The 22,441-nt window shown below is 34.3% G+C and overlaps 2 protein-coding genes across 5 annotated transcripts; one reads left to right on the top strand and one right to left on the bottom strand.

Annotated features, from left to right (window-relative positions):
• Nucleotides 1-5,642: 5,642 nt before the first annotated feature.
• Nucleotides 5,643-11,109, bottom strand: LOC107959661 (RNA demethylase ALKBH10B). 4 transcript variants are annotated; one of them, XM_016895761.2, is made up of 8 exons: nt 9,898-11,109; nt 8,923-8,970; nt 8,679-8,776; nt 8,447-8,564; nt 7,457-7,576; nt 7,219-7,334; nt 6,979-7,133; nt 5,643-6,534 (listed from the first exon to the last, which is right to left on the bottom strand). In XM_016895761.2, the coding sequence occupies exons 1-8, from the start codon at nt 10,541-10,543 to the stop codon at nt 5,847-5,849; spliced, it is 1,989 nt and encodes a 662-aa protein (XP_016751250.1). In that variant the 5' UTR covers nt 10,544-11,109; the 3' UTR covers nt 5,643-5,846. The 4 variants fall into 4 exon arrangements, with proteins under 4 accessions (XP_016751250.1, XP_016751251.1, XP_016751252.1 ...); XM_016895762.2 differs by having other exon boundaries at nt 7,219-7,331; nt 9,898-11,108; XM_016895763.2 differs by lacking the exon at nt 8,923-8,970 and having other exon boundaries at nt 9,898-11,108.
• An 8,038-nt stretch (nt 11,110-19,147) lies between these two features.
• Nucleotides 19,148-20,177, top strand: LOC121217981 (uncharacterized). The gene is made up of 2 exons (XM_041094803.1): nt 19,148-19,446; nt 19,553-20,177. The coding sequence occupies exons 1-2, from the start codon at nt 19,239-19,241 to the stop codon at nt 19,795-19,797; spliced, it is 453 nt and encodes a 150-aa protein (XP_040950737.1). The 5' UTR covers nt 19,148-19,238; the 3' UTR covers nt 19,798-20,177.
• The last annotated feature ends 2,264 nt before the right edge of the window (nt 20,178-22,441 follow it).

The following is a 22,441-nucleotide window of genomic DNA, read 5'->3' as shown; positions in this document are numbered from 1 at the left end:
CACAAGACCGTGTGGTCAGGTCGTGTGATAAGGCTGAGACCATGTGGTGCTATCACACAGTCGTGTCCCTAAGCCGTGTAACAGACTGATGTCGTGTAATCCAGGGTCACATAGCCGTGTTGCCAAGCCGTGTAACTCATTGTAGTTGTGTGAACTAAAAATCACCCTGAACGTGTAGCACACACGCCGTGTCAACCACCCATGTGTGACACATGGCCGTGTGGTAGCCTGTGTGAAACATAAATGACCTGTTTTAAGCAATTTTCATACCATTCATACCAAATGACCTATAATGACATTTAACACCATTCAAACCTATTCCAAAATATGCACATTACAATACTAAAACATCAATTTACTAATCATTCAAACAAGAAACCAATATGCCTTCATTGGCACCAACAATTCAACCATTAAACAACAAGCAAACTTTACCATTCTTGACAAGTTAATCATACCTAAACATTCATAAGCAATCATCATTTCTTTAACTAGAATATCAGTCGGCAAAGTTTAACATATGGCCTAAAACTTTATACCAATTTCATTAATCGAAACATACCATAATTACCAATGCCTTGAACCATTTCATATCACGACTCAATTACACCAAATGTAAACATTTACCTAACATAACTAAAGTCCATTGCCATTTCATGCTATCATCTAAACAAATAACTAATGCCATTCGTGTCTTTGTCATTATCATCTATACGATAAGTTACCATCTGCATATATATTTATATACATCCAAAATCAACCGTGCCAAACTACAAACACAAGCTTGACATTTCAATAATTAACCTTCCTAACTACATGCCATAAATAACCAAGCTCAAAATATCAAAAGTCTACCAAATCGAGAGACGAAAGGTGTATGCTTCTCGCTAATCCAATCGACACATTCCGGACATCCAAAATCTACAGAAAAGTAGTAACACGAGTAAGTATATAAAATAATTAGTAAGCTCATACAATTTAAACAACTTACCTTATTCATTTAGTATATATACAATTCGTTATTCAAAATAATTTCTCTATCATGGCATAACCCAACAATGTCAAATATGTGAGATTTTGGTTTATGGTCGTACTTATAATCTCAAATAACAATATACCATATCCAAATCAATATAAAGCATGTACAAGTATTCTATGTTTATCTTTTTTCCCACATTAACTTCACAATTTCATATTTCTCATCTTTTGTTTTACCCAATGAAACCTTGTAAAAGAACTCGATACACAGGTGCAAATAACGTCTGATACTCATCCAAGCTAATCATATACACTAGTGTCAGGTTCCTTGTTGAGGATAAACCTTTAACGACACAGTAAATAGCCTGCCCAAGGCTGTATATACATGTAAGGTTACTCGTCCGGGCTAAACCTATAAAACGACATCAAGTTACTCATTCGAGCTAAACCTGTGTCACATATATCTTCCAGTCCACAACAAATGTTGGAGCTCGATATCATAAAAAATCAACCTATAAACTCATGTACGAGACTTTTACTAAGTTCATTGGAATTATCTCAACACTTTAATTCAATACGATTTCATTACCATTAAGTCCAATTCCAACTTGTATACTAATTCATTAACCATCCAAACTTTCAATAGAACATATATAAGTATTTAAACATAACTTGAAAGCAACTTGAAATCATTTATATCATATTAAATTATCTAACAAAACCATTTTGATTTGGCTAATAGGGACTAGTCGACAATTTTCCATTTTCCTCGTACATCCTTTGGTTGTTTTAATTCTTACTCTAAATCATAATTTAATTCAATTAACTATCCAGATCATTATTTAACAACATATTACATTCATGCCTTAGCTCAATTTCATCTATACAATAATTCCTCAACTTTTGTATTTATTTCAATTTAGTCCCTAAAACCAAAATTACTATAACTTTCACATTTGATCTTCAATTTAGAAATCGATCTCAATTCTATCCTCTGACATTTCAATAGAACTCATAATTTCATAAATTTTTTTCATATTTTAAATTTATTACATTTTAGTCCCTAAGTTCAAAATTAATAATTTTTACTTTACAAACTAGTCTATTAACATATCTAAACTTCAAAACTAACCAAATAACCACAAAATCTTCATGAATACATCAATGGCATCTTTAGAAATCTTTAACAGATTTGAAAACGGAAATATGGGTTAGTTGGACCTAATTGCAACTATCTCAAAAATATAAAAATTACAAGAAATGGGCTTGAAATCACTTACCAATTGATGAATTTAAGTTTGAATGTGACAAAGGGTTTTCTCCCTTCTTACATTGGGCCTTTGAGGAGAGAAAGATGAAAAAAATGTTTGTTTTATTTTAATTTAATATATATTTGTATTAACATTAATAAATTAATATTAATAATATTAAACATTACTTAATGATAACTAAAAAATTTGGTGGCTTACAACTTTCATCCACCATAGCCTATTAATTTAAATTGGGCCAAAATGCTCAATTGGTCCTTTAACTAATTAAAATTTCATAGCGATTAACTTTTATCACTTTTACAATTTAGTTTTTTTTCCTTAATTAACTGTCAAATCATCAAAATTTCAAGACCAAACTTCAATCCCCTAAAATAATAGCCCCATAAATATTCAAAAATAATATTTCTGATCTCGTACGAAAACGAGACCTCGATACCTCATTTCCCAAAACCACTTGATTTTAGGACAAAACCACTTGTACTTAACTAATTATCCATTTAACAAAAATTATCAAATTAAAAATCAATAAAAAATAAAATAAACTTGTAAATATTATTAACAAATTCACTCATCGAAATTGTAGCCCCGAAATCACTATTTTCGACAGCACTGAAAAACGGGTTGTTACAAGTCATCCTCTCCATATACTTGTCTTTTGATAATTATGCTTGTCCCTTTTGTGCCAACCATAAGAAAACTACTGATCAACTCTTTCTTGACTGTCATTTCGCTAAAACCATTTGGTTTGGTTCACCCCTTTCCCTATGGCCAGATTTTTTAAATATTGGTTATCTTTCCAATTTGATCCTCCAATGGCTCAAAAACAATGATATCTCCTCCCAAGAGTCTAAGAGATTCTACACTCTGGTCGCATGCACTTTCTAGATCATTTGGAAATCTAGAAACGAGCTTATCTTCAAAAACATTGACCCTAACCCTATTGGAGTCATTATTAGAATCAATGGTTACTCTTATTCTGTTCTTTGATCCTTCACTCCTAGGCCCCTCCACACAGCACAAACACGAACTCCTTTATCTTTTAATACAACAACTCAAGTCCTTCTTTGCCCCTTGGTCTCTCTACCTCATCATGATAAGAAAATAACACTTATCTCATTGGAGCCGTTATTGCTCAAGGCCTTGATGGCTCCCATCTACTCTTTATCAAAAGTTACAAATTTGCCAACAAGCTTCAAGCGAGAATTCTCTCCTTACGCTTTATCCTCCTTATGCTTAAATTTTATAATGTCTCTTCTTGCATGTTTCATAACAGGGAGAAAAGGTGAGTTAATCTTTGGGTAAATTACACCAACAATCACTCCACTTTGGGGTAACTAACAAAATAGTCACTCGGGCAAGTTTCAAAAAATAATAAACCAGTCACTAACATTATTGAAGAATGACAAATCAGTCACTCATTAACATTCTCCATCACAGGCTTAACAGAATATCTGAGGTGGCTATTTAACTGGTTGATTTGGCCAGTTAACTTACCACGTTGGACGAGTAGTCAAAGGGTCAAAAAGAAAAGAAAAGAAAAGATGTTTGGTTTAGGTAAAAGGAAGAAATGGAGAAGAAGAGAAAAATGAGGAGCTTCGTACCAGCGATTCCCAAGACCAACACCTTCCGCCGCATCATGATCGCCAAGGTTTCCACCATAGCCATCGACCTCATCAAAATCGAAGTTAACTCTTCCATCCTCAACGACAAGTTCATTGCCCATCAACTGATTGGAGGAGTAATCACCAGAGACAAATAAACTTGACTTTGTCTCACAATTGCACCAATCTCAAACCTTGGAACCACCATGAAACTGACCCTGACGTCAACATTGCCATTATTGATTTCACCGGATAAAAGTGATTCTTCAATCACATTTTCCATGTAAATCTCCAAGAAGCTACAGTCTTTTTTTGCTTGAAAGATTGAAACATGCATTGAAAATCCCAAGCAATGCAAGAGCCAAAATTGCTTAAACATCTCTGCAAAAGCTATGAAAAAATTTGTATCGGGGAACCCACCGGAGGTAACTAGCTTCCTTTGGTTCAAGTTCTCAAAAAAGGAACACTCCATTTTAGCATGGACAAGGTTGAGGTACTTGGTTCTAGTGAATCTAGCTAAAGAAGAGCTTGGGTTTTTGAGCTAAAAATAATTTAGGATATGCAGATTCTAAGGTCTTGAATGTGTTGAAATGCTACTCGAGGTCAAGTTTTTTTGAGTCAGAATCTTTTGCAACCCCAAATTTAGGGGAGTCGAAGCCTTCCAACATTGTTTTACTCACAAAGGATTCAAATGCAAAGCACTTATGGCTTTCTCTTACAAAAACAGCTCCAGGTTCAATGGTTTTAGCAGCTGCATCAATATGGCTATGGTGAGAACCTCGACAATCATGATGCGGCGGAAGGCGTTGACCATGGTGGTGTCAATGTCATGGAAGCATAGTCATCTTTGAGTTCCCGAATTTTGACCCTTGGGAATCACTAGTACGAAGCTCCTTCCATTTTCTCTTTTTCTTCTCATCTTCTTCTTTTCTTCTTTTCTCCATTTCTTCTCTTATTCTTCTTTTTCTCTTGTTCTTCTACTACCCAGACTTCTTAAATGGATCTGTTTAAATGACAACTAGTCCACTGTTAAATACCATGTCACTTTTCCGTTACATTTGTAATGGAAAATGGTTAAAAGGATTGTTTTGTTATTTTTTGAAAGTTCGAATGACTAAATTGAAACCTGAATGACTGTTTTGTCAACTACCCCAAAGTTGAGTAACTGTTTGTATAATTTACCCCTTTTATTGGGATACACAGTTGCGAAATGGAAACCTCAATCAATATTTGAAGACATTCATCATATCCTTCACTCTATCTCCTTTCAGCAACTTACTACATACATATCTCCTTCCAACAACTCACTACATACAATACGTGGCTCAAAAGGGAAACCAAACGACCTTAATTAACTTCTCCTGGCCTTAATGATGCTTGCAAATGTACCAATATATATATAATAATCTGTTTTTCTTCTTCTTTTTAAAGAAATATTCATACATTTATACTCAATTTTATTATATTCGTAACAGCACAAACTCAAACTTATATTTTGCCCAGATTCTTCATTTTGTTAAAATACTCGTGTCAAAGGCATATTTTTAGAGAATACCCATTTCTCAGGTAGGTATAAAAACGTGACTCTCAAAATATATATATACAAATTTATCCAAAATGAAAAGTTTAAAAAATTGAATATAGCAATATTATCAAGCACATTCTCATTTAAGCTGAAATAACTTGTTTTCGACACTCTAGTGAGTCACCTACATCTTTCCGGTACTGTAAAGCAACTCAACCATTTCTGCGTAAGAAAACTTGTAAATCAGATACTCATAAGAGCCAAAGCTTAAATCAAAAATGGAGTTTTCCACATACTTTAAGAGTGCATATGATAACCAAAAACACAAATGAAAGATTATAGAGAGAACTGAGAAGTTCTTCCCTTCCCCCACCAGTATGAAATGTCAAAAAAAGTTTCGAATGCCACCCGATCTTTACATTTGCTTGAAACTCATTTCTGTTTGCAGCCTACCTCTTTCTCTTTCTCACTCTAAACTGCATTAGCAGGTTTGCTTGTCAAGCACATTGCTGCTCTTCCTTCACCGGTTTCATCTACACTTCCATTGCAGCCTTGTTTTGGTGATGGTCCATCACACTTCCCTCTAGATGAAGTTGTATGGTGAGTGAGTTTCCCTGAACCATTACTGTTTTCCAAAGGGGAAATTGTCTCCATGGGAACATTGAGTTCGGTTGCAATAGTTGACAATAGTTGACACGATGAATTTGAGCCTGGTGGAGGCAAGAAAACTCCAGTGCCAGGAATGGGTAGATGAGGTGGAAAATGCCTTTGACCAGCAGCGGCTGACCACCCAGTCGAACCAGGCGGGATGGGAACTGGAGCAGGAAATGGAATAGCAGGTGCAGGCACAAATAATGGTTGAACAACATTTGCGGGTGGAATTTGTTGCTGAATTGCTGCAGCTGGCAGTACACCATTTGTTGGTATTGCTGCAAAATGCTTGGTGCCAGCAGAATGGCGAAAACGGTTGAGTGATCGACTAGATGGTGGACCCCATTGTGAAGACTGAGAAACCGAAGGTGAAGGAGGCCTCTGGTTGTCAGCCACAGATTTCTTTGGTTGATACTTGGTAAATATAACAAGCATGCGGTGCTTTCGGACAGAAGGTAGTGCATGTTTGGCAAAATCAGCCGATTTTCCTTCCATTACGAGGAGCGATCTGCATCAAAGTTATGAAATTCACAATCAGGAAATATGAAACAAGAGAAGACAATCCAATTGAACTAAATGAAGCAGTCCTAGAAAAGAATACCTTATATTAGCTACCACTATTCTAACGTAGGAACCTATGTTACTTGGACTCTAGTGCAAGTGTTGGATATAAGTATACGTGTGACATGGATATGTTCAATTTTTTAAAGTTTTCCCCTTGAAGAATCATATTCCAAATACTCATGTCTGAAAATGTGCCCACCACAGATACTTAAAAAAAATTGGAGTCAAAGAAACATAAGTGAGGACTCCATTCATTAGAAGCATTATTACCAGATGTTTTAGGACTAAATAGCTAAATTGTTCGAAATTAGTAATCCGGACACAATAGATATCATTCAATTCTAAACAATGACCATTTTCTGAGCACAGAAAACAGTAAAACATTTACCCAGGTGAAAGAGAAAGCTTTAGAGAGCCTTTGAAATCACCCGGATGATCAACCCCAATAACCCTTCCAAAAGTAATGTCACACTCAGTCAAGAACAAGACGAAAGTAGGGTTTCCAAACCAAGGTGGCCACATTCGAGGCGGTGAATGATCCCCCTAGAAGAAAAAGACCACAGTAACATTAGGCTTAAAGCTAGACTCATGGTATAGGAAACAACCAGCAGCACCATCTTTTACCTACCTCATTATAGACATCAATGATGCAAGAGTCTGGCTTTGCAGTAATAACTTGCAAGTCGACCAAACGTTCAATAGTATCTTGCAACAAGGAAGGAATGGCTTCTATTCTCCGATCTACTAAAGCTCAATCAACATAGAAAGGAATCAAAATCATTTAACTTGAAATTTTAAAAACATATGTGCGTTTATGTATTTGGGTGGGTGGGGGGAACGAATCAAGGAGAAGGCACAGAACATGCCTTTGGAAGTCCTGGCAGCAGTTTCACCATCCAGAGGGGCATCAGCAATTGGAAGGCCCAATTGAATCATCTCTCTGCCATGTCCCTTCATCGGTTTTTTTGAAGCTACATATGTCTGAACTGCTTCTCATAAATTGTCACATTACAATTCAGCTATTAGTGATATTTGAATGCAAGTATATTATTATTATTACAAATATACAGCATCCAAGAAATTGCACTACCATACTGAAACAACATTATTCCAAGACTGATCAGCAGATAAAATAACTTAATCAGCTTTGCCATGAGCAAAATTATCCGTTCCTCTAACACAGTACAGAAATTGACATGGTAGATGATTTCCTTATTACTAAGGGTGATATCGATTTGGTTTGGTCGGGTTTTTTAGATTTTTCGATCCATCCATTATAATTTCATTCAGTTCGGTTCACAGTTTTTCCATATTAATTTTTTGTTTGAATTTTTAGATTTATTTTGATAAAATGAACTTTGTTTTATGGTTTTTGAATATTATTTTTGTGAAGTTTTAAAGTCTTGTTCATAAATATTTCTAAAAACAATTTTCCAAGTAAATAAAAAATAATCATAACTTCTATAAGATATTTTTTGAAGAATATTTTTATATAGAACTTTTAACTTTTTTCACTATTTTAAATAAAAAATATTTGTTTTATTTCATAAAAAATTAAAATTAATTATAAATTAAATAAAAATAAAATTCAGTTCAGTTCAGTTTTGGATATCGCAGTTTTTTAACTTGCATTTCATAAACCGACCAAACACCTCGGTTCAGGTCAGTTTTCAGTTTTTCCTACTCAGCCCTACTAATTACCAGCTTGCCCTAGAATAGATGCATGATAGATAAAACTATAAACAACGACGCTGAAAGCCTATCAATTGTGATAGGATTCAGCTGAAAACAAAGAAAGCAGTGAAACTCTAGGTGCTAAAATGACCCCCAAAAAAAGAACTTTTAAGAGAACTTGCCTTGAAAATGTCCTCTTTTCCCAGCAGCCCTTAAATCATTTATCAAGGAGACAAGGTCAGAAACTTCCTTCTCATCAAACAGTTTCTCATACAATTTTAGCCCATCCACCACATTGACCTTAAAATAAAATTTCGCTCATAAGAAGTACAAAGAATAGGGAGGAAAAGAAGCAAGAATCTATCAGTTCATACAAAATTTCAGAATATCATCATAAAAGTTATAAAGCATTACCATGTTTCCGTCAAACATCTCATTACCAACAAAAGTTTTTGGATGCAATGCCAGAGTCTGGTTTTCATTCTGATTTTGTGCAGGATGTGAATCATGTTCTGAAAGATCATAAATATAAATACATATAAACATAAAAAAAATGGAGAAATTAAATGTTAAAATCTAAAGAATTATTTGAAGAGATCGAACTGAGTTCAATATTTATCGCAAGATTTGAATCAAGGGGCAGCCACTAAATACCTACCCAATCTATTCCAGCTGTTCCTAGCTAAACAGGAAAGAGACGATTTTTCTACAATACATAAGTAAACAATTTGGATAAGTTTCAAGTCTAAGAAAAATAAATCTAGGGAATATTAAAAGCGTAGCTTCCATTTCAGCACCTCCTAAGATGCTAAAAGCTCCGTTACATGCACTTGGCATTGTAGAGCATAGAACGGATGCTAAAACGACAGATTTGGATGCAGAATATAGGTCTGACACAGCATTCGTAATTCAGACTGAGCAACGAAGAAAGCGAGTCAAATCAAATTTCAACTAAAGAAAGTAAACAGCATAGACTGCAATCATAGATTGCTAGGTAATGTCAACGCCTAATAGACACAATTGAATGCATAAACAGACCCAAAAGACTTGTTATAAAAGGAATATAACTTCTTTAACTAGCTTTTCATTTGGTAAAAGAAAAAGATCCAATTACAGGTGTTAATATAAACCAATTCAATCATAAACCCAATTATAATATAAGCGTCGTTACCTTTTAGTGTGTAAAAGATTCAACTAGATTACAAGGCAAATTTAGTTTTATCAAATTACACAAGGCAATTCAACAAATAATCAACCATGAAAAGCTGCGAAAAATATGGTATCATTCACTAACAAATTCAACATTCACAGCAATGCAAGTGAAAGTCACCAATGTCACCACCGAAAAGCCTTAAGTTACAAATTTTAATCATCCCATCAGAACAGATAACCAAACATAACAAACTGAAACAGAAGGTATCGTTCTTCACAAGAATGCAAGTAAAAGTCAACCGATATCAACACTTAAAATCTTTCAGGCAAACAAGCTTCAATCATCCCATCAGAACAAATAATCAAACATAGCAAGCTACATCATAGAATGTATTATTGACTATCCTAATTCAAATGTTCACCACAATGTAAATACACGAAATGAAAGCAATAAACACGAAACACTATGTAACCATATTACCCTCTGTGACAACTGAGCCTTTATCTTCCACCTTCCCTAACTCACCACCTAACTTAAGTTCCTCATATTTCTCACTCCCTCTCTCATTTCTCTCTGAAACAGCGGTAACAGTAGAATTCCCATTAGTATCCAGCACAGAATTCTGTATTTCTTTGGCCACCTCTACCCTATGCCCCTTAAAGCCAAATCCAGACCTTTTAAAATCCTTTCCCCCAACTTTCCCATGATCACAATGCCTTTGCCTACATCTCCAGGCCACCTGTTGAAGAGCATAGGAAACCTCAGCAATCGAAAAGTACTGCTGCATATGAAGCACAGGGTTCCAGTGACATCTCCTTTGCTGAATGCAAGCTATGACGGCTTCATACTCCCCAACTTCCCCGACCTCACGCAAATGATGACAAAGGGAGTCAATCATAGCATTGGCTGCTGCGAATTCACCCCGCAACCAATAGATAAAGCCATCACGCTCATCGGGAAACCAATTCCGATGATGGTGCTGGTTGAACTCTGCACCTCCTCCACCTCCTCCTCCTGCACCGCCAACGGCTCCAGCATCACCACCTCCGGCGCCAGCTACTGCAGCTGAAGGAGCAGGAAACTGCATTTTATCTGATAAAACTGCATTTCCCGATGGCACTGCCATTGAGGAAAAAGAAAAAACGCTCCCAAACCGATAAAAAAAATTAAACTGCTAAAACAACATATATAAATTAAAAATACCCAAAAACAGATCTAATTAGCTTAAATCCCGCAGAATCCAACGTGATCACGTAAAATCACAAACGAATTTTTTTAACTCAACTTAATCCAACTTCAAAATAGATATAATTAGTGAAAAAATATTAAAAACTGGGTCTTTATTTACTTTTTAAAGGTTTAAGCCGATCTAAAGGATTGGTTTAGTTTAGTCAGATCTGGAAAAATGGGAACTTTGCTTTGGTTGTGCGTAGATTGTGAAAAGGCAAGCAATTTAGGGTTTGGGTATCTGGTTTTTGGAAAGAAAAACAAGAAAGGCCTTTGTCACAGTGAAAGAGATCACGGCTTGGCTTATTGATGACGCATAAAGATGCGCTTTTATAGTGGCTAAAATCCAACAGAACTTCCTTCCCTCACCAGGGATCGATTATCGAACCACATACGAATATTCTTCTTCAATTTCTAAGGTGAATTTTGGTGTTTTAATTCAAGTCTGAGAAAAGTTCGATTGTCTTGGGTTAAGAGTTCTATGTTTGGGCTTTTTGCGGAGGTTAACCTCTTAGCATTAAACCTTGGTCGAATTTTAAATTAATTTCGTAATTACATTATCTTTTGTAATAAAATTACAAGAATATAATATTATGAGTAAGATACAAGGTTACCTTGTTTAATCCATTTAATTAGAATATAAGATTTAAGCATTTAATTAATAAAATGTAAAATTATCTGAAAATAAATTTACTATATTGTCATTATAAAATTTTTGTTTTTGTAAGTTCACTACTTTCAACATTTTTTAGTCTTAAGTTAAACTTAATTATGAAATTTTATTTATATAATTTGTCATTTAATTATTGTAGAGGAATTGGTTGCTTTTAATAAGAAAATAGAAATAAAACTAAAAATTTTACCAAAGTAATTGTGATATATACTATATATATAGATATCAGTATTAAAATTGCAATATCCTTTGATAAATACAAATAATTTTTGTTTCTTATTCGCTCGTTCAATCAATATGCAATGATAATTTGGAAAGTGTTTATTTATTAAGGGCTAGTTGGCAATGCTTTTAAAAAGTGCTTTTGAAAAGTGCTGTGAAAAAGTGTTTTTGAAAAGTTTAGTTTAAAATTTGAGTGTTTAGCATTGCTGTCAAAAAGTATTTTTGAAAAATAAAATGTCCATTTTAGACATGTTATTATCAAGTAACAAATATGCATTTAAATAATATTTAAATTAGTTAATATTATTATATTTTAGTAAGAATATAAAAAATTTATTATAACTTGTTGTTAATATTTTAATATATGAAATATAAATTTAAAATATTTTTAAGCAATAAATATTAATTATTTATAAAATTTAATTAGAATATATAAACTATATTTTAAATATTTAAATATAATCATTAAATATCTGTAATTAGTATTTTAAAAAAATATTTTTTTTATTTTTAATTAATGATTTTAACACATTTGTAATTAAGCACCAAGAAAAAAAAGGAAAGTACTATGTTATTGGAGAGGTGAAAAAGTAATTAAGCACCAAAAGTGCTTTTGGGAGAGGAAAAACTAAAATTTTTAGCTTCTCCTTTTCAGAAGTGCTTTTCAAAAGCACTTCTGAAAAGCTAAAAATTTCAGTCAAAAACAGATTGTTTTACACAACTTTTCTTCCAAAAGTGCTTTTGGAGTCAGAAGTATTTTTTTTAAGAATGAAGAACTGGCCCTAAATTTATAATCCAACGGTGCTTATATATATATAGACTAAATCAAATTTTTATTATTTTTGAAAGATGAAATATAATCTTATGTTATTTTAAAATTTAAAAATTATAAAAAGTTAAATTTTAAATTTTTGAAGCTCCTGCCAACCCCTAGCTTATCTACTATACATAGCTACACAATTTGTCAAATGGAATAAATTTATATTTTTCTCAAATTGTAGATGGTTCATGTTGTAGGCCCTTTTTTTAATTAATAAGGTCTAAACAAACAATTTTCACATTCCATGCGGCTAGTATACAATTACACTCAAAGATGTAATGCTACAACTCGATCTGCCAATGGATGGGCCAATCATCACGGGGTCAGTGATTGTTCCGAGCAAAGTGGGTTTCTGCCAATCACTATTGGAGAAGGCCCTGGACAAGCTCGAAGATGATCAGATATCAATGAACTGGTTGAAGAATAATTTCAACGAGCTCTCTAAAGACCTTGAAGATTGAACGGAGGAGGTCATAGCACAATATGCCCGAGCATACATCATGAAGTTAATCGGGGGCATTTTAATGCTCAATAAATCTTAAAATTTGGTGCACATAAGGTGGCTACTACATCTAGTGGACTTCAATGAGTGCGAGAAACTAAGTTAGAGATCTGTAGTATTGTCCACGTTATATTGAGAGATGTGTCGGGCCACACTACCAAGTGCGACATCGACTACCATTTCTATGTCCCAAGGTGATCGACCTATATGTGATTCCGTTGGTGATGAGGTAAACATCATTTATTAACAAATACGTAGTCTGTACAATAATTTTTTTATTATACGTTTCGACTTGCACCCGTCGCAACACATGTATAGGGACCAGGATGCTTCTTGATCGTCCACAGCCTGATTTTCTTCTGGTAAAACGCAATGATTTTTCACTTACACCTCTGTCCTTCATTGGCCCTTTCCTTCGAATTTATCAGAGCAGGACTTCATGACGTAGTAGTTCACGCCGTTCTTGATGCTGTACCGCTTCAGCGCAGTAAGAAAAACATCTTTGTTGGGGTATTCCATTCCAACTTCTAGTACTCATACATTATAATCTGTGCTTGCATGACCAGGTGTTCTGTGTGGAGGTCGCGAAAACTCTAAACCACCCTCGGTCGATAAGTCAATGTTCATTATGTGGGGTACAGGTTCATACGCCCTAAATTGTGCATCTAGATCTGGAGCATTATCTGAGGCGTAATTGTTAGACTCAAAAGGTTTCAGATCCGTTGTAATCAGATCTGGTTTAGAAAATAGTGCCACTACTAAACCATTTAGATTGCGTTTCTGGATTGGCTAAGTTTTGACTCATTTCCCTCGTTTGCATTTGCAACCCCTTCTTCATCACTTGCATCCCCTTTCTCGCCCGTGTCTTCCTTGTCACCTTCGAGCACGATGTTAGACGTGCCTTTGTCGACTCTCGTCGAAAGGAATAGGTTATCGGTTCTCCTATACCCTATGCACCCACCAGAATAATCAACGGGTTGATGACCGGTGTATGTTGATGATCCCTCGGTATAACTGCTTTTGCCCCATAACATCGACTTAGTGCCAAAGTTGAAATCAAATGAACCTATTGAATGCCAAGCCCGAATGTCTAAATTTGTCTTATACTATACCCAAATTGGTATTGACCTCCGAAGTTTAGATTGATGCTAGAGACCGATGAGTGTCTACCCATAGATGTTCCAGGGACATCATAGTAACCGCTTTGAAGAAGGCCAAAAAACCCACCACATAATTGTGTAGTAAGACTTTCTACTTTAGCTTCGGTACCCGTATTCATTACGACGGTGATCGAAGATAGGCCAAGTCCATCAGCATTGGCGAACTCGACATATAACTCCATAACAGGATTTTTGCTTGAGATGTGCAATAGTATGATCATCTCGAGATGCGTCTTACTAATCACATCGAATAGCTCATACTTATAAGAGTTAACAAATGTAAGATATTTGAATTACAACCTCGTAATTCTTCCTCGGCTCGATCCCCGACTTTTCTCCTGATTCTAGTTCGTAACTCACGTATTTGAATGGTACTGTTGAACGTAAATTCCATGAGCTTCGCTCCTGCAAACACCACCCTGAAATCTGTATTATAGATTTGACCATCGTAGTATATAACAGATTTCATTTGTCAACTCATTTCAATATCCGTCATGGTTTGGATGAATAAACGCAAAAAAATAAGTAGAGAGTTGTCCAAAGGAGTACACACAACTCTCACTTGTGATGCAAGGTTATTTTGTTTGATATTAACTTGATGCGTATCTATGTTATAAATATTACGCCCCTTTTATAAAATAATTATGTAGGGAGAATACGTGCTATCAATTTTGTTTAGAAATGCACATATTCGTTGCATAGTGTATGGTGCAAATAATTTTCATCAGACGTTCAGAACTCATAATTTCATCGAGATTCTGCGTTGCATAATGTGCGTAACAGTCATTTGAAAAAGTACTTCCTGCCCCTTGAATAGTAACTTTGTTAGAGAAAGCTCGCCCAGTTGGGGGGCTTTCCTGCGGCCATGTTAGTAGGAAAGCCCCCTAGTTGGGCGAGCTTTCTCTAACAAAGTTACTATTCAAGAGGCAGAAAAGCCTGACGCTTCGAATAATTTGAACATTTTAAACATTTCTTCAACATGGTTAGAATATGTTCCAGCACGCTTTGAAGGTTTTCGTTTGCAAATAGGCCCTTCCATGCAACTATAAAATAACTCTCACATACCAAGCTTTATCATCCCTCACTCGTATAATTTCTCTCCAATCCTTTCTTTTTATCTACTATAAACCAGTTCTCGGTCTTAAAAATTTTGATTCGAGGTATTCTTAAGTCGTTAATGATGTGATATTGTTCCAAGCCGCACACGTTTCATATATCATGTCGAAAAGGGATCATTGTCTCTGAATCCTATCCTAAGGAAGTCGGTTATGGGGTGATTTTTCTTTCTATGGTCAAGGGTGAAAGTCGACGTAGATGTCTCAATCGACGATTATTATGCGGTAATAGATCAGGGTATAATGGGGGAGCCAGTTGACGATTGTTACACGACCATGAGCTCAATTTTTTCGAATACCCAAAAATGATGCCCTATAAATGCCATACAGAAGTTTAAAGGCATATTCATACAAAAAAACTCTGAGGCTTACAGTTATAATCGATGTAATTTTTTCTCCATTTCAAGCAACCGGTACCTTTAATCTTCCTTCTTATTTGAAGGTCGGCACCGTCGTGGATGCAATAGGACTTTCAGGCAGGAAGCAGTTGTTACGGTGTAGCAAATGTGAGACTCCTTTCCGAGCAATGACGATTTTCGTTATTACACAACCCATTAATAACTATAACCATTGCCGCGCCAACCCGAGTTTGACCTTTATTGTGCCGGAGCATCCACTTTCCTCTTAAGAGCCCTTTTGTATCCACCTCGGTGTCAACCTTCGAACAAGAATGAAAGGTTAAAGATACCGACTGCTTGAATATAGAGAAAAAAATCACGTTGATTACACCAGAAGTTCCCAAAGTTTTTTCGTATAATTATGGCCTTAATCTTATGTATGGTATATATAGGGAATTGTTTGTGGGTATCCAAAAAGCTTGAACTCCTAACCGCATAAAGACCGTTACTTGGCCCCCCGGTTATACTCGAACTCGTATCAAGTATTATTACTCCGAAATCGGATTTCCCCACGATGGATTTCTAAAGTCATAGTCCTATCCTACCATGACATATAAAATGTATGTGTGCTGAGGCACGTTATCACATCCCAACCCCTTAAAACTAATTAATAATTTTTGTTGTTTCACTCGAAAACTCTAAACACTTTCAAAATACCATAAATCTTAAACCATGACCCCAACCCTAATAAAATAAAAACCTTAACCCTAAATAATTAAAAAAACCCTAACTTTGGAGAGAGAAATGAAAAACGCGCCCATCTTCTATCTGTACAGAAAGCATGCCCAGTTGGATGCACTTTCCGTTTCTCTCTCCTAAAATCTACCTATTTCCCTAATTAATTTTAAAACTGGCCTTTATTAATTTTAAAAAAACAACCCATAGGAATTATTTTGCCTCATGTTGTGGTGTGTTCTTTTTTCTTAGAAGAAGTAAAATTAGAATTATTTTATACTAATAAAAGTAGGAACACCACACCTTTTAATTTAAATGTTTCATATCCATATATATTTATATTTATTTTTTCGACAGAAAATATATTTAATGGTTTATACATGTGTTTGTATATCTAATTTAAATTGTCAAAAAATATTAACATAAATATAAAATAAAAATTGAATAATTGAAAGACAGGCAACCATCCATTTCAGGCATTCCGCCCGAAGTTTGCATAAAATTTGAATAGATATTCAAGCATTGAATAAAATTTATGTGTTGAATTTGCAAACTCCCTTATTATATGTCTAAAAGTTGAGGGTAATTTTATCCTAAAATTTAGATTCTATCCTAATTTCATTTTGACATTCAACAAACTAAATGCCCCTTAAAATTACGTATTTCAATATTTAACTTGCGTTTGATTAGATTTTATTATTTTTACTTATTTTGAGTTTTAAAAATAAGATTCTCTTTTTAAAATTATGTTTAATTTTATCTTTTGGTAAATTAAATAAATGGTGATCCGATAATTAAGAAATTTCTTATTAAATCACTTAATTTTAAAAAAAATCAAAATTTTTAATCCAAAATTATTGAAATACTAACAGCCGGCTGCTGTGGCGGTTAACTTTGATAACAAGTATTTTTTTCCATTAATTTCTTTCACATAATTTCCATCTGATTTTATAATTATAATTAAAAAAAACTGAAGAACAGAGAAAGGACATAGGAGGGCCCACTCAAAGGTATTCTTCCGCTTGCTAACCCCGATACGCCCCTCTTTATAATGGATACCATGAACGTCGAAGGATCCAACAAGGATCTTTTCTCAACCTACATTAACCTCATCAAGCTCTACTCCTTCGACGTTCATGCTAACGGTCACACCAAATCTACAATAGATCCTTGTTTGGGGGAAAAGTTGACGTTATCCTCCTCCACCACCACCACCACCTCCTCCTCTAGGCCTAGATACAGGCACAGTCAGGGATTTAAATAGCGGACCGTTTTCAGAATAGCGGCCGTTATATAGCGGTAGCGCCGCCGACTGAAACCGCTATTGCTAAAAATAATAGAGTGAAGCAGATTCACACCGATAACGGTGGATAGCGGCCGCAATTTAACAGATAACAGCCAATTGCGGCAATAACGGGCCACTATTCCCATTATTTTCCATTTCCGTAAATTAAAAAAAATCATGAGATGTAGATGGTGATTCTAGTGAATGAAATACTGAATAGTGAAAAGTGAAGAATGATTGAATGTAATTTATAATAAAACAAAAGGGAATATATTCCCTACCTGCAAAATCGGCTTTCAATCAAAACAAAGTAAAAGACTAAAAGTATATACAAAAACTCCAAAGTAAACAAAGTTAAAAAATCAAAACTCACAACACAAGTCAGTAAGTTACAGACTTACAAACTCACATTTCACAAGCAAACGAAAAGACAAAATCTATTTCTCATTCATTCTCCATATTTCGGCAAGGCAAACAACAGAGCCACAACCACAGGGCACAGACAGCAAGGAAAGCAATAGAAATTCTATCCTAAAACTTCAAGTAAGTAGACGACAACTAACCCAGTAAGTAAAGTACTTGCATGTCTTGAATCTGCAGCATAGAGTGCTTTTTCGAGATTTTTATCCCTAGATCTGTGTTCTACACAAAAAAAGGGTTTAAAATGTTTTCGACAATTTCCGACAACCGTGCACGGTGGCACCGTCGCCGGTGACCGGCGGCTGCCATGGTGGCCGATGGCCAGATTCTGGGCAACGGCAGAGAGAAAACGAAGAATGGAGAGAAAAAGGAAAAAAAATTCTTTGAACAAGGGCTGAAATGAAGTTTCTGAAAAAAATTTTGATTTAAATAGGCCTTCAAAACGACGCCGTTTTGGGTAGGCCACTCTGGCACCAAAACGACGCGTTTCGGCCTAACCCGCGCACTTACCCAACCCGCTTCCTAGGATCCGCGTGTTTTTGAACGGAAGGGTTAATTGCGCTTTTAGCCCTTCCTATTTTTTATTATTTACAATCAAGCTTATTTCTTTTTTAATTTTGTCCTATAATTTATTTCGTATTTCAATTTGGTCCACCTTAAAGCTGTGCGTTTTGAAGAATGGGGATTATTTCCCATTTGATCCATTTTTTGTTATTTGCGCATTCAATTTGGTCCTTTTTCTTTTTATTTATTTCGGATTTGCCGCAAATTTATGTTTTAAGTTCGATTTAGTCCCTTTTTTGTTATTTTTGCTATTTTATTATTAAATTAATTAATTTAATATTACTATTACTATTATTATTTTTCCTTTTTTATTTTATTATTTATTTACTTGTTATTATTACCATATTATTAAAATTTAATTAGTTTTGCATTATTATTTCAATTATATTTCTTTTCATATTTATTTACCTAATTCTTTTAAATACATTTATTTTATTATATCATTTTATTTATCTATATACTATATCCTTTCATATAATTTTTAATTTTAAGATTTTTATTATTGTTATTATTATTATTAATACCATCATTATTATTATTATTATTACCATTATTATTATTATTAATATCATTATTATTATTATTACTATTATTAAATTGTTTTACACAATATTTATTTATTTCTATAATATTAGGTCTTTACTTTAGCTTTAAATTTTGTTTACTTTTTTTGGTATTATATTGTTGATAATATAAGTAATGAGTTGCTGATATTTCTAAATATAATTTTATGTTTATTATATATAAATAAAAATAAAGCATGCCACCACGTGAAGAGTTCCCGACTAAAGGATTGGAGGGTGCACCAAGTAATGATATAGGTTGGCACTTTGGAACTCTAGTGTCAAATGCGAGAGGAAATATCGTATGTAAACTTTGTGGTAAAGTTATGAAAGGAGGAATAACACGATTTAAAGAGCACATTGCTCATAAAACCGGCAATGTTGCACCATGCCCTAATGTTACTGGTATGTGATACTTTATTATTATTAAATGTTATTGTAAATTTATCAATAAAGATTATATATAATTGATAATAATATAAAGTGTGAATTATTTTTATTTTATTAACAGGTGTCATTAGAGAAAGTATGATGAATGTACTAAAAGAAAGCAACACAAAGAAAATAGACAAAAAGAGGAGAAAAGATGAATTCTTATCTCAATTAACAGAAGAGGAGGATGAGCACGAGGGATTCATTGATGAGGTTTCTGCTATAAGGCAAGCAACTCGAGAAAGTATCCAATCACAACACGAGTGGCATAGAAGGGAAGAATTCAGACGAAGTACTGGTGGTTGGGATAACATTTGTGAATAAGGGCGATCTTCTCATGGATCAGCTAGAGAACATAATAGAGAAAGAACAAGTAAATCTATCCCAGGTGAGTCTGAGTTTACCTTAAGGGGAGCTATACCTGAATTGGTTAGAAGCAAAAGTTCAAAGCAACCAAAGGTCAATGACTCTTTTTTAAAGAGTTTTCGAAGGAAGATAGGTGAAGTGGTATCTAAATTTATAATATATGAAAGACTTCCTTTTCAATTAGCAAGCTCTCCATGGTTGTATAACTTGATTCAAGTGGCAACAGAAGTTGGACAAGGTGTAAAGCTCCCAACACCTTATGAGGTTTCAGATGTGTATTTGGAGTCAGAGTATCAACGAGTTCATGATTGGGTAAATGTACTAAAGACTCACTGGAAAGAATTGGGTGCAACTCTAATGTGTGATGGTTGGACCAACAGTTTGAATCAAATGCACATCATTAATTTCCTTGTTTATTGCAGTAAAGGAACCATTTTTTGGAAATCAGTAGATGTCTCGAGTGTCCGTAGTAGAGATGCTGAATTCTACTACTATTTGTTAGATTCAGTTGTAGAAGAAATTGGAGAAAATTACATTGTCCAAATAGTGACTGATAATGAGGCAGCAATGAAAGTTGCTGGAAAAAAATTAATGTTGAAAAGACAACATCTATATTGGACCTCATGTGCAGCTCACTGTTTAGATTTATGCCTCGAAGATATTAGGAAAAAGCCCAGTGTAGCAAAAGTGTTAGATGAGGCAAAGAAAGTGACTTGCTTTATATACAATCGCATTTGGACTGTTGATTTAATGAAGAGGTATACACAAGGGAAACAAATACTTCGACCCACTCTTACTCGATTTGCAACTCATTTCATTTAACTTGAAGAGATAACAAGACAAAAGCAAGGTTTGAGAGAAATGTTTAATTCAAAGGTCAGTATTTTATAATTAGTTAATATAATTACTTAAATATAGTAACCTTTAGTGATTTTATTAGTTCCAAATAATTTAAATTATATTATTTTAGAATTTTTCTTATGAATATATAGGAATTTAAAGAATCAAAATGGGGAAAGCAAAAGTCAGGGCTTGCTTATGAAACCAAAAAAATTGTTTTGGGAAAAGATTTTTGGAAAAAAGCCAATGACCTCATAAAAGTTTATGAGCCCTTAGTAAGAGTATTGAGACTTGTGGATAGCGATGAAAAACCAACGATGGGCTTTATTTATGAGGTTGTTGATAGAGCTAAACGAGCAATTCAACAAAATTGTCGATATTTCACAGAGTATGAAAAGATTATTGACAATAGATGGAATTTTATGCATTCCAACTTGCATTCAGCTGGTAAGATAAAATGTTTCATATAATTAAGAAACTATTTTTATATTTTATTATTTTAAGCTTTAGATTATTGTTATTTGATGATATTCTTATAAATTATACTTAGGTTATTTTCTCAATCCTCAATTTCAATTTGGGGTGGAGAATTCTGAGAATGTACTAATAGAAACATTAGAAGGTACTCGATAAATAATTGAAAGATTAGAACCTTCTATGGATACTCAAGTCAGAATGGTTAATCAGGTTAGATTCAAGTACTATTATTTGTAACTTAGTTACATAATTTGAAATAGAATTTTTATTTCTATTTTTACTCTATCTTTTATTTATGCAGTTGTTACTATTTAGAGATAAACATGAGACATTCGGTACTCCACAAGCACAAAGAGCTTGGAAGCAAATAAATCTGGGTAAACAGTTAATTAAATTATTTAATTTAATTTATATTATTTAATTATATTGTACATTTTGAAGTTATTTTGAAATTTAAATAATATTATGCAGCTGAGTGGTGGATGATATACGGCACATGTGTTCCTGAATTACAAAAATTAGCAATTAAAGTGCTTAGTCAAACAACTTCAGCATCAAATTGCGAACGAAATTGGAGCACATTTAGTTATATTCACACCAAGGCAAGAAATAGGTTAAAGTATAAAAAACTTGAAAAACTAGTGTTTACCTATTATAATATGAGGCTTAAGATGAGGCATCAAAAAAGAATGAGCACTGATGATATAAATGCTAGTTTTAATCCTATCAACCTTGATTATATCTTTGAAGATGTTGATCCACTATCAGAATGGATTCATGAGAAAGAGAATCTATTGTTAGATGGTGAAAATGCCGGTGTGTTGCCTGTGGATACCTCTGATGATGAAATGGATGTTGATCAATCGCAACAACAAATTTTGTCTCATTCAAGTTCTAGTTCAACTCCAAGTCAGAGTGGCGATGGACCCGATGGTGGTGGTTTAAGTCCAATTGATGAGGATGATGGATATAGTGGTGATAGAGGTGAAATTAGGTCTTCTAGTCAGTATGGAGGAGAATATGGGGGTGGTACCACTGGTGGACATTTTCGTGACAGATCAAAGTTTGATGGAAATATGTTTCCTGAACCTAGGAGAGATAGAAGTGAACCTAGAGCTCCATCAAAGGGAAAAGGCAAGAAGCATACTTCTATAGGCTCTTCATCTGGTAGGAGATCGAGTTCTAGTAACCTTGGGTATAGTGATTCATCTACTAGCACTCAAGGCTTTTATCCACCAGAACAACCTTCACATGGTTATCCACAACCATATGGTTATTATCCACC

The sequence above is a fragment of the Gossypium hirsutum genome, chromosome D05 (assembly GCF_007990345.1).
Source record: "Gossypium hirsutum isolate 1008001.06 chromosome D05, Gossypium_hirsutum_v2.1, whole genome shotgun sequence".
NCBI lineage: Eukaryota > Viridiplantae > Streptophyta > Magnoliopsida > Malvales > Malvaceae > Gossypium > Gossypium hirsutum.
This window is presented reverse-complemented; position numbering and strand designations above follow the sequence as displayed.

Excerpts from the sequence above, each read along its gene's own strand:
- LOC107959661 (XM_016895761.2), bottom strand. The coding sequence starts at position 10,543 with ATGGCAGTGCCATCGGGAAATGCAGTTTTATCAGATAAAATGCAGTTT. Across the intron at positions 7,577-8,446 it reads GAAAAGAGGACATTTTCAAG|TTCAGACATATGTAGCTTCA; the intron begins GCAAGTTCTCTT and ends TATGAGAAGCAG. Across the intron at positions 6,535-6,978 it reads AAGCTTTCTCTTTCACCTGG|ATCGCTCCTCGTAATGGAAG; the intron begins GTAAATGTTTTA and ends ACTTTGATGCAG.
- LOC121217981 (XM_041094803.1), top strand. The coding sequence starts at position 19,239 with ATGCCACCACGTGAAGAGTTCCCGACTAAAGGATTGGAGGGTGCACCA. Across the intron at positions 19,447-19,552 it reads ACCATGCCCTAATGTTACTG|GTGTCATTAGAGAAAGTATG; the intron begins GTATGTGATACT and ends TTTTATTAACAG.